We start from the raw sequence: 12,796 nt of genomic DNA, 5'->3' as shown, positions 1-12,796 counted from the left end.
ATCACACCAAGTCTTTGAATTTTCTCAACACAGAAAAATACAACTTTACTCCATAGACACAGCATGTCTAGTACAGCATAAACGTTTCTATGATTCTATGAAAAGTTACATGGCTTTGAATAGCAGAGTGTTTTCCATAAGCACTCATGCAAGTTGATGTGTGGAAGCGTGTTGTTCAGTTTTAATCGGGGGCAAGATCTTCTCATTGATGATGAGTTCTGTGTGAAAACTCATTTGTATATTATACCTCCCATTGTACATGTTGATACCTCTTTTAAGAATAATGTGGAAATTTTACTGTCTTCATTTTGACATAATCAGCAAAAGCTGATAAGTAAAATAAAAATAGATAGATAAGCTCTGGCTGCTTTCATGATGAAGATACAAGGTTGTTTGTTTGTTTGTTCATTTTTGTTGATATTTCTTTTTCATTAGATTTCTATGCTGCTGTAGTATAGCACAATCTTGTTGTGCTTCTGACTTTTGAACCAACTCAGAGCAAAATAATTAAATGCATACCAGTTTGTTGTTTTATTCATGATGTCAAAAAGAATGCCTGTTGGGCAGCTACAATGTACAGCTGCCTGTCACATTTAGCATCCCAGCAGGAATGATGGAGGCTTTATAGAGACTTTTAAAAGCAGTTTGGTTTTGAGAAATGGATTCAGCGTCGTCTATCACATATTCATGGATTCTGTCATCTCCTCCCCCACTTCCTACAGGAAGCAGCCTAAATATTCACTAGAAAACACATTTGTGACCCGCCAGAACGAAAGGATCCTGAAGTTGCTGACTGCTGAGTTGAGAGAATCGAGTCTGAAGTCAGATCATCAAAATTGGTCGAAACCATCAAATTTTTGTTTTTGGCGTGATTTTGTAGTGTGTTGTCTATCATCAGCCAAAATTTTGAAGCTAAATGAGCAAAAGAAAGGCAAGCAATTAGCATTTTTCTGAGGCATGATTTTCCAACTTTCAATGGAACAGAAACATGTCTGAAAATTTGAATTTAGCGCTGCAAATAGACTCCGCCTCGTGCAACGAGGGAGTGATCTTATTGGACAATGCGTGGCAACCTGGTTTATACTGATTGGTCATGCATCTAGACCGCTGGTGCTTAAGCTTGAATGAACATCATGGAGGTTCCTGGGGGCATATCTTCTATTGTCCACAGGTGAAAACTGTCTTACCTTCCCTTGATCATGATTGCGTTGGAAGGAAAACTTTGAAGGCGGTTTTCTCAAATTGCTGATTTCTTAGACCACTCGACATGCTCTCTTAAAGGTCCAGTTTACCTTTGGGAGCAGTGATTTCAAAAATGTTCAAGATATCACATTTGGTGCACATATGTAGGTCTGTTGTATCATTAAACATCCTACCATGTGAAATATTTGCAATAAAACCTAAAATATAAGGAGATATCAGGGTTTTTCTCAATAAACCGTAACTGTATACGGTTTAGTCTGGAAACATTTTTATTATACCTATTGTTCACATTTTGTGTATTTAACAACACTTAACATCAATTATATGGATTCAAATTTTGACAGAGGTTGTTTCTATCCGTAACTCACATTTTACAACTATTTTAAAGCACTAATGCTGGGTTTTTATTTAATCTGCAAATGGTAAATTATGCCTTTAAAATCATCAATATCTCAGCAACAGAGTACTTTTATGAAACATGTTCTATATGAAATTTAAGTGGACGAGTAAGGGAATAATGCCATGCCATTTTTAGAAAATCAAACTCCCCCGACTTTCGGATCTTTCTGCTGTAGCAGGTCACATTTTATTTCTATAATGCAGCAGAAACACAAAAATAAAGAGGTTATGCGGAAAAAAAGTAGGGGACCCTCGAGGCATCCCTTCAAAACCCATGAGTCAGCATTGTTTTGTTTCTTTGGGTTACTTTAGTTCACTAAATATAAAGGTTTTGTATCTTGTAACGGTGTGAGCTTAATGCATATATTTTGAAGAGACGATATATAAATATTAGTTGTTGCTATTGTTTTTGGTATCATCATTACTATCATCATTATTAGTATTATTATCATTATCATTATCATCATAAAAATATATGTGGAAAAAACCTGCTCTCAGACTTCCAGCTCAGCAGCATAAGATTACCCCAGGGTCCTAGGGAGCTGACACCATGATGCATGTCTCGGAGGCATCGGAAAAGCGTGCTCTGCTCAAAGGCTTGGGCAGCATCCGCTACCATGACGGCACCCACCCACTCGAGTCCCTCGTGTGGGGGAGCCTCTGCTGCCCTCCTCGGCCTCACTGGTAGCCTTCGGGGCCCGTGAAGTCGCAAATCATCAATGTGATGATTGAAGATATGGTTGCTGCTGTTGTTGTTGTTTTTGTTGTCATTGTTGTTGCTGCTGCTGCTGCTGCTGTTGTTGTTGTTGTTTACTCCAATGAAGGGAACGACAACAGTGCTCAATATACATGTACATATTATGCATTTTTTTGTTTTCAAATGTCATAATCAGGCCTCCAGAGTAATACATTCTCATATCATGTGCACCATTTATGTTGTGAGCAAAATACTATTTTACACCACTTTTTACTATCAACCTACAGTATAAAATTACAAACAAAACAAACCCAACAAAAAAAGCAAGATCAAACGTGTCATCTTTGCTATGCATACAAGTGTACTTGTATATATCATCAGTGTCACTGCATCGAATTTCATTCATCAAACACAATCTCCACAACAAAACTATCCATCTTGCCAGCAGATACGGAGCCCAATTCAACAATTGATAGAGTACACGTGCATTGTATGTATTTGTGTGTGGACTTCTTAAAATGTGCGTGTGAGTGTCTCTGCGTTTGTGTGTGTGTGTGTGTGTGTGTGTGTGTATGATTGTCTGCATGAATACTGGCATTTCGTGTAATCTGGCCGTAAACGTGAAACCACCAACAAATGGATTTCAATCTAAAAGTGCATTTGTTTTCCAAGCACTAGATTTTGTATCAAAGGTTGTTTTTTTCCTATTAAATACATTGTACATTACCTTTTCAAATCACCAAAATGAGTTTACATGTATAAAGAATAAAAAAAAATAATAATAATAAAATGTTCAAAGTGAATGGAGAGAGGCATAACTGTCAAGAATTATTCTTTATATGTTTGCACAGCAAAGCAAGAGACAACATAAAGAGAATAATTCTCTTTCTCTCTCTCTAAAAAAAAAGAGAAAGCTAAAGAATGTTATTTAAAAAAAGGAATCACTGTCTATAGTAAAAGTCTAAGTGTACTGCTTAATAGCACACTGAACAGATGGAATTTTTAAAAAAAAAATCAAAAAATGTCTTAATTCATGAGTATACGTACAAACACCATAGTGTGTGCATGTTTAAAATATTTTGTTGCTAAATTGTGTTTGAATTTGTAATAAATCACGAACAAACTATTATGTCAGCCCGCACAAAGCAGCATCAGTCCATCCCTGTGGCAAACCACTTTGTCAATCACAGCACCGAGATAATAAACGGGACAGAAACCATTGTGAACCGCACACGCTCTTCGCTCTGCCATTGAAACGGTACTTCCGTCCGCGAGTGTGGAGGGAGCGGGTTGAGGGTTGAGGGAGTGGGTGTGGGAGGGGGCAGGAAGTAGTACGTCTACAGACACACAGACAGAAATGGCATGCGGGCATCTGTTTACAAAATAATTTTTGTTTGTTTGTGTGTGCGTGTGTTTTTGTGTGCATGTGTACACTTATGTGAGAATACTCTGATAGTAATGTCTCCACTATCCTCTTTCTGCGTAAAATGCACGAGATGGCACCACCACAATGGCAGTGGCGTGACAGACAAACAACCTTTCATTGTATCCTCTTCAACAAAGCGGTCTTTGGCTCCCAAAGTGATGCGGGAATCCTGAAGAAGACGCATGATGCCATTCCAGAATGCCATTCAAATGCCACCAGACCTACACCGCACGTTGGGTGCCACTGATGACGTATCCTCTGCTGAATACTGTACCTCGGTTCATTTTGAAGAGAACCCATGCCAAATCTTCACATTTAGTCAATCATTATTCAGCAATCCAATCAATACACACGAATGTGGTTTTAGTAGTTTACATCATCTGCGCAATGTGACATTTGTTTTGCAAGTTTTTATATGCATGCACGTCATTTCAACATGTACGTATCAGCCCCCCCCCCCCTAAAAACACACACACACACACACACACACACACATGTATACACACAAACAACACATGCTCACATGCTAAAAAAAGAATGATACAGAACTGTTTGTCATTAGATCTGTATTGGTCATTTCAAAGCAATTTCTGTTATTACTACTCTTCCTTATGACTTCTAGCCACACAATGTATAGTACATGACATCTTGAAGAAATTGGTTAATCTGCCCATAGATGCCCATTATGAACAGTGTATCAAGTGCTGGCGACAAAGGTCGGGCGACATCCAAAGGCAACCTACCTCACAGGCAAGTAGGACAACACAATCATAATCCAGACTACATAAACAGCAATCTTACAAAACTGAAAGCGAACTGATTGAAGATACTGTGCAGATCTATTGATGCAGAGGTAAGCACGTAATTCATCATTCAAATGACTTGGAGGGCAAAAAGCATATTATGGGCACAACAAAGGCTCTGGGAAATGTCAGCGATCTCCTCTCAGGGAGGAAGAGCTTGCATCTCCAACGTGACCGCATCTTCAGCAGTGGACGTTGGGAGGACTACATCTCCGGAGGACCATTAATGTCTTTGTTGTTGACTTCAACAATCTGGCATGAAAAATACCACACTGGGATGATCATTCTCACTGACAGCATAAAGTCCTGATGTTACATTTTCAAACAGTGATTTCACCTGACAAAATAGCAACGCACACATCTTTTACCAAGGGTTATCTCTATTTAAAGGGGGCGTTTATTGCAAACTTTTCCGGGAAGAAACAGCAGTTAATTTGGAATCCATGTTTTGTGACAGTTTAAATTTGGCTATTTAGAAACAGTAGTCCAATTTTACAAACATGGTTTTGAAGCACACTGTGGTGGTGCATTTCAAAACCGTGTTTCACTTTCTAAACAAGGTTTTGAAAGTCAAAATGCAACAACGTTTTGAAATGCACTTCATATAATGTCATAGTTGACCAATCTCATTGCCAAGGGAGAAACTGCGCACATTATTATGAGATGCACAATGGGACAGTTCGAAGCCGGACTCAATAACACCAAAACTGATTCTTTCCTAGAACAGTTAGGTCTTGGAACGCCCTCCCAGACAATGTTGTGACGGCCTCCTCAGTCAACGCCTTTCGTCTCCTGCTGACGGAAGGCAGCAGCAGCAGCTAATTTTGAGGCAGTTTTTACTTGCATCCTGTAAACTATTGGCATATATATGCAATTTTAATACCCCCTATAGATGACACACACTGTCACCAAGTTCTGCAAGAATCTTCAAGGCTGAAGGAAGCAGACTACCGACAAGAAGAAGAAGAAGAGCAAGCAAGAAAACACACTCAGGATAACGCTTCTCTGTCAAACCAGGTTTCAAAACAGTGTTTCAAAACTGTGTTTCTCAGTACGCAAAATCTTAAAAATGCAGCCTAATATCAGAGAACAACCAGACAGGAAGAGAAAGAAGGACAGCTAGTTAAAATGCAAGTCAGGATGTAGATGCTCTGAAGGAGCAGAACTAGAGGATGGAAAACAACAAAGGGTATCGTAAAATGAATATTGGAGTAGAATTCAAACAAGAGTGGGAGAAAGGTTACCAGAGAAAATGAACACAGGGAAAGAAGGTGTGACAATTTATTAGAAAGAAGTAGCAAATGCTATAATTGGTTCCCTGCAAGATTGATGTAATGAAAATCCACTGCGCCTTTATACGATGAAGCCGGCGCGACCGAATCTGTGCGCCGTCTTTACTCGCCCGTCCAATCTCGTCTTGCTGCCAATGCGACCTCGGAAGAGCCTGGTTTAATTGGGCTCCCGGGATCCCATTAACAAGATACATTACTTGTTCGCACTTGTCCAATTTTCAGAAGTGTACATGAGGAGGAGGAGGAAAAAGGAAGATGGCAAGGGGATAGGGCAGATTCTGCCAAGACGAACGTTCCATTATAAAGTGGCAATGATTAATGATAATGCTGATATGACCTGTATGCTGCAGGCTTGCACATAACATCACCATATTTTCTTCTTTGAAAAAAAAACAAACAAACAAAACTTCTTTGCAGTTTATACGTGTGCATATGGGTGTGCACACACATGCATAGGTGTGTGTGTGTGTGTGTGTGTGAAGACAGAATACAAAGAATAAACAAACATCTAGATCTTACATTGTATCAGTATTTCAGTATTTCAGTCATCACGCAATGTTTGTTCTTGGAAAGCAGTAGTGAATGCGCAATCGCAATTTTCCTTTCTGACACTTTAACCAATGTCATGAGCCAAATGTTTTGTTAAACCCTTCTACACAAAGCCTATTCCTCTACATGCCCCCCTCCTCCACATCAAAGAGAAGATGTGACCCGCTACAACAAAAGGATCCGAAAGTCGAGGGAGGTCGATTATCTGAAAATGACATGACATTATTCCCTTACTCTTCCACTTTAATTTCAAATATTACACGACTCCTAAAATTACTCGGTTGCGTAGATATTGAGGATTTTATGAGACCATGTTCAATGGTCTAGGAAATCAGCATTTCGAGAAAACCGCCTTCAAAGTTTTCTTTCTGACGCAATCGTGATCAAGAGGAGGTACAGTATTTCAGTTTTCACCTCCTGACAATAGAAGGTTCGCTCAGAGCAACCTCCGTGATGTTCATTCAAGCTTACACTGCAGCGCCAGCGGTCTACGCACAACCAATCAGTACCATGATGCCACACACTGACCAATACGATCACTCCGTCGTTGCTAGGGGCGGAGTCTATCTGCGGCGCAAAATCCAAATCAGCGGACACATTTCTGTTCTGTTGAAAGTCGGAAAATCATGGCCAAGAAAAACACTGATTTCTTGCCTTTCCTTTGATCATTTAGCTTCAAAATTTTGGCAGATGATAGAAGAAACATTAACATTATGTCAACAACAGAAATTTGATGACTTTGACCGAATTTGATGATCCGACTTCAAACTCAATTCTCTTGACTCAGCTGTCAGCGACTTTCGGATCATTTTGTTGTGGCAGGTCACATAAATGTAGGGTACTTTTTGTGAATTGTTAAAGCTGGAGTTTTATTCCTCACTTGAGATGATACAACCTCCTTCATCAAATTCCTAGCTAGCAAACTAGAAATGATTATTTCTGCTCTTGTGGTGCCCCATACTTTAAACAGGCATGCATCCATTCAGTTTTAAAAAGCATGAGATTTCATTGCCCTATGCAAGTGGACAAGTAAAGCGGGTTTGTAGCACTCCAGCTGTAGGCCGTAGCTACAATTGTATGAAGTACCTTCTATATCAACTGTATGACACATGGCCGTTTCTGTTTTTCTCCCCAGCCACATCTGCGTGAGCTTTTGAATGTATGGCTCATCTGAAGGCGGTCTGCATGCCCGCGCGATGTCAACAACATGTTTTTGCAGACACCCTCCTCTTCCTCCAACCCCTCCCCTCCCCCCCCCCCCCCCCAAACGCTCCCAATGTTGCAGGCGAGTGCTCATTAACGGAGCACGGAGCCCTGTATCCCCACATGACCAGCCCGCGCCATCATACCAAGCCAGTGAGCTGGCCCACGATGACTCCAGCGTTTGTCATGCGCCACCCCAGTGGGATACCCTGATGATGGCGGTGAGTGGTAGCACCACAAAAATGGTAATAGATGGCCAACACAGCATGACTGGCACTGGGTAAAAAAGAGAGACAACTCATGAGAGAGAGGGGGAAGGGAGAGGGGACCTGCTTCAAAACTTCCCCTCCCCCTCTACCAGTTCAATACAAGCTCCTATCCACCCCCACCCCCAAATCCCCATCTTGTTGGTTTGGCAAAACATTTGTTTTGCTCAGCGTGCAAACAACTTGATAACATGAATTTGATCAATCACCATTCAAGCATGCAATGTACACAATCCACATCTGTTGTTGTCATTAGTCCTGTCATGCATCCATGGCACAACAGACATCCTCTAATGAGTCCCTTTGCTACAATGTATTATGCAGCTGCCTTTTGTTTAAACATGATTGTAATGTGACTCAGAATGGAAAGGGGGGAGGGGTGAGGGGAGGGTGCAGTTTTAAAGGAATACCAGTTACATGTTATTACAACCACAAGACTGTATTATTGGGAACCAAGAGCAATCATGCAATTCCGACCGTGACTTGTACACATGTTTATAGCAAACTTGGACTTGAGGGCACAAGGACAAAACTATGAATACTTCATTGTCGGGACATCTGCAGCTGCTGCAAATAATATGCATTGTTATATAAATGTACAAAGTAAGTAGGCCTATTAAAAAAAAAAAAAATGCACTCAAAGCACAGTTCCAAAGGTTAATCAAAGTATCAACCTGTTTGTCAGTGGTTTTCTCCACGATTAATTTCAAAACTGTAAATGTGGATTTTTTTTCTTTTGCATTTTGTGTGACATGAAACTTCTTGTAGCCCACATGTAAAAGCTTACAAATTACGTTTAGATAGTTTCTCGTGGTATCTATTAATATTTCATCTCCTTGATTATGGAGAATTAAAATTGAATCAACTTTACAATGAACTTCATCAAGATAATTGCGAAAGATTTTTCATGCAAAAGTTTCCACTTTTTCAGGATACACTGTTTCAGCTTGTAGTATGCATTTTAGCACTAAAAGTTATCAGTTATTAAAAGGAAATACAACGTACATGTACATTGCACAGTACGTACCTGTCTACACCCCAGCTATACCCCAGGCTACAGTTGTACCCCTCCCCCCCCCCCCCCCCAACAAAAAAAAAAGAAACAGAAAAGAAATTTTAAACAATATGTTACAATATATTCATGTACATTGTGCATTGTACAGTGAGCACACCCACACAGAATGCACTCTGTGTTTGTACAATTGTATCCACACACATCAATGCAGTATAAAATCTGAACATGCATCAAAAGACAAGAAAAACCTCAATCAGAGCAAAGTTGTATGGATTGATGTCATGTGTGATCTATTTAACACAGGGTCTGTAAATCTTCAAGATTTTCCCTCTTTCTTAAAATGAGCTGTATGCATTCCTAATACTTTAGGTATTAAATTTAAAATGGAGACAAATTCATGTTAAATCTTATTTTCTTTGCTCAATTTGTTACATGACATGTCTCTATAACATAATTTCTTACGCTGATATCATGGGAAAAAAAAAACAACAACTTACAGTATTCCTTTCCCTACGTGAAAGTCCTGAGAATTCCAGAGAAAAAGACACACAGGCATTGAAAAAAAAAAAAAAAAGGATAAAGAATCTGACCCTCCCTCCACAAAGAAGACTGACCACAACATGATGCAAATGAAATTAAAATGAGGTTGTTTACGTCAAGCTGGTCTAGAGTGTAATCCTCGGCCAGCTCATTCCCAAGCATGCCAAGTCAGATGATTAAGGCCGCCGCAGATTTAATCTTGAACCAATCAATTATATGATGGTCAGAATTTGAGATGGAATATATCTGAGGCCTTTCACAATACAGTGAACTACAGCCGTAATAAACTGCTAGGATACATGGACATTTTTGTGATATATGTGTGCATTCTGCTGCCATATTTTTTTTTTTAATAGTAATACAGCTTGTATGCCTGTATAAGTCTAGTTTTAACGTATCAAGATTTCATGTGCAATGAAATTACATGTACCTTTTCGGCATCATAACTTGGCAGCCAAATTATATTGCTGCATTGTCAATCAACAATTTCCTGAATGTTACTCCAAAGGCTCAACATCTGCTTTTTGCGAGCAAAATAATTGAACCTAATAACTCTGAACACTCCATAACGTTTGTACACATGTACTTCTGAGACTGCACTTCAATGCACATCTATTCAATTAGAAATAGTAATCTATAATAATAATAATAATAAATCATTTATTAAGCGCAGAAACTATGTCTATATATTCTACTGAGCTTCAAGAGCTCTTAAATTCCTATGTTGCACAATGCTGCATGGGAAGTACAAAAAGAAATAGGCCCATACTAAAACAAAAAAGTTTTTACTTTTGATTTAAAACTGTCTAAAGTCTGACATTTTCGAATGTCTAATGGTAATCTATTCCACAACCTAGGGGCTGCACGAGAAAATGATCGGTCACCTACAAGTGTGTAAGGTGACTTTTGTTTTGATTTGGGGTATCTGTAATATCTGTAATAATCTATGTTGAAAAGGGATGAGTTCTACCTTTTAATACTCTTTCTTATATATCATTCACAATGATAATAAACAACACGACATCAACATCTTCCTCAGATGCTGGAAAACATGCTAACTTTGTGAAATGAATTATTCTGAATTTCACTCTCATACATACAATGTGTAAAACCTATAAGTACTACATGAACAATAACAAGTAAAATATCACCTACAACGGCAGGATACACAAAAGTACAGCGACCCCATTTCCTCGCAGAAACCGATCAAGCTGAAAGAATATGATTAATAAACCTGAGAAACTACAGAGACTCCACATTCAAACACAACTCATATTTGACATTTATGGGAATCCAGACCACAGTGTGTATCTGGGAAAGAAACGAAATACAAGTGTACAAGGACGACACCATATTTGTACAACAGCCACTTGTGTGTACACGCGCCCATATGTCACGTGCGTGATGCATAAAGATGTGGGAACCCTGATACTATTATTCTTTGTGTGTATGGTGTGTGTGTGTGTGTGTGTGTGTGTGTGTGTGTATGTGTGAATGTGTGCGCCAAGTACAGTACTATGCGTATTGGAATATAATCCCAGGGTACATTTGTTGACACTTCGCTCCGGCAGAAGAGTGATGTTTCTTTTTCTCGGTACAAAAAGAATGCTGAAATATCAAGTAAACGTAATATAAAATTTGAAAAGCAAAGAAAGAACAAAACAAGATGCCAATTTGATTTCAATATATACCGCATACAAAGTAATTTGATTTGTGGTTTATGGTAACACCAGTTCTCATACTTGCCTACAAGCACTAGTATGAACAAAACAAAAAAAATTACATAAAACAAACAAAACAAAAAAACTCAATTAAGATGTGTTATACAACTTGCAGTTACAGTCTCTAGTGAATACAAATCTGTAGAAAATCACAGACACGACATCACACTGACCACACATTAAGACTTTTAACCCATTGAGGACGAGTCCCGAGTATACTCAGGCAAGTGTCTATGGGAAATGGGTGTTGTAGCAAAATCAGCCCATCCTCAATAGGTTATTAAATCGTTCAGGATTATTTGTCTGATGGGAGTGTCTCAAAACACAGGTGAGATTTGAGAGTCCGAGAGAGAAATTCAAACCTTCGCAAACAAACACGGGACACTGCCGGCTCTCTTCGGCGTGATTTGGCAGGGAGTGGCTTACCTTGAGTTTGCGGAGGTAGCCCGATTTCTCGATGTCGGCCAAGGAGACGTTGGCCCCGCCGCACGAGATGGGCACATTCTCCTTCTGGGAGGACATCTTCTAAACACCTCCGGTCCCCGGAGGGAGGGGGGGGGGGGGAGTGAAGACACAAACTGGTGGAGGGATAGCTCCCTGATGAGACGACTTCCCCCGAAAACAGCAAACGGGAGATTGTGTTTCGCTCACTTCCCTGGAAAATTGTTTTGTATTTCTCTCTCTCCGCTTTCTCGCTGACTTGCTTGCTCTGTTCCGGTCTTGCCTACATCATGGCGTCTCCACCGACGACGGGGAACTCACTCTCGGAGGCTCGGAACGTGGCACCATGCCATTCTGGGTCTGTGCAGAGATGAAAAAGGAGTCGTAAAAATGGAGACGTAAAAAAAGAGGCAGAATGGGTTTCCTCATGAAATGAAAAAGGAACAAGTCCTGAATGGTCACCATAATGCAATATACAAAATACTGTAAAACGAGGAATTTTCGCGTGCACTTTAATTTCGCGAATTTCGCGAGCGCCAAGATTCGCGAAATTAAAATGCACGCGAAAGTCCTTGTTAACACTATATGCATTGAACGCCAGTGGCACTTCGCGAAAATATCATGCCACGAAAAAGGCTGTCGGCTCCAATTCGCGAAAAATTCATGCCGCGAATATATCATGTTTTACAGTAGTACATCTGTATAACACTGAATCTCTAACATCAATTTGCACAGATTTCATTATATGTGGTCCAACATACTGAACACCAGTTTTAAAACTATTTGTTACACTGTATCTGCCTCTGTGATTATCTTCTTCTTCTTCTTTTTTTTTGGCTAACTTATTCAAACTATAAAATTAAAAAAAAAAAAAATTAAAAAATCTTTTAAAGATACATAACCTACCGGTATGTACATTTTGTACATATTTACAGATGTACAATGTACATGTATGAATGGCATTTTTACCTGACAACAAAACGTGTTAAGTGCTTGAAATACAGAGGGAATACAGTGCTTATATTGAATATTCAAAGTGCCAGTTGCCTGAAATGGCATTTGTAACAAATCTTTCAGCATGAGGCATAAAGCACGCCATTCTGAGACTTCCTCCATTTACAAGAAGAAGGCCCCACGGAGAAATACTGCGCTCAGTGAAATTACAATTCATCACATCCCCCACTTGGGTTTGAGAGGATGATCCTGTTTTTATCATCATCTACGATGCCATTTTCACAGTT

General features: G+C 39.5%; 1 protein-coding gene across 1 annotated transcript in view; it reads right to left on the bottom strand.

The window, feature by feature from the left end:
• Positions 1-11,666, bottom strand: part of LOC140240279 (uncharacterized) — a 67,197-nt gene extending 55,531 nt beyond the window's left edge. The window contains exon 1 of the mRNA XM_072320062.1: positions 11,541-11,666. Coding sequence (XP_072176163.1) covers positions 11,541-11,636 — 96 coding nt within the window. The 5' untranslated portion in view covers positions 11,637-11,666. The remainder of the gene's footprint in view (positions 1-11,540) is intronic.
• Positions 11,667-12,796: the final 1,130 nt, after the last annotated feature.

Source organism: Diadema setosum, chromosome 16 (genome assembly GCF_964275005.1).
Source record: "Diadema setosum chromosome 16, eeDiaSeto1, whole genome shotgun sequence".
NCBI classification, from domain to species: domain Eukaryota; kingdom Metazoa; phylum Echinodermata; class Echinoidea; order Diadematoida; family Diadematidae; genus Diadema; species Diadema setosum.
Note: the sequence above shows the minus strand (reverse complement) of the source record. Positions and strands in the feature narration are given on the sequence as shown.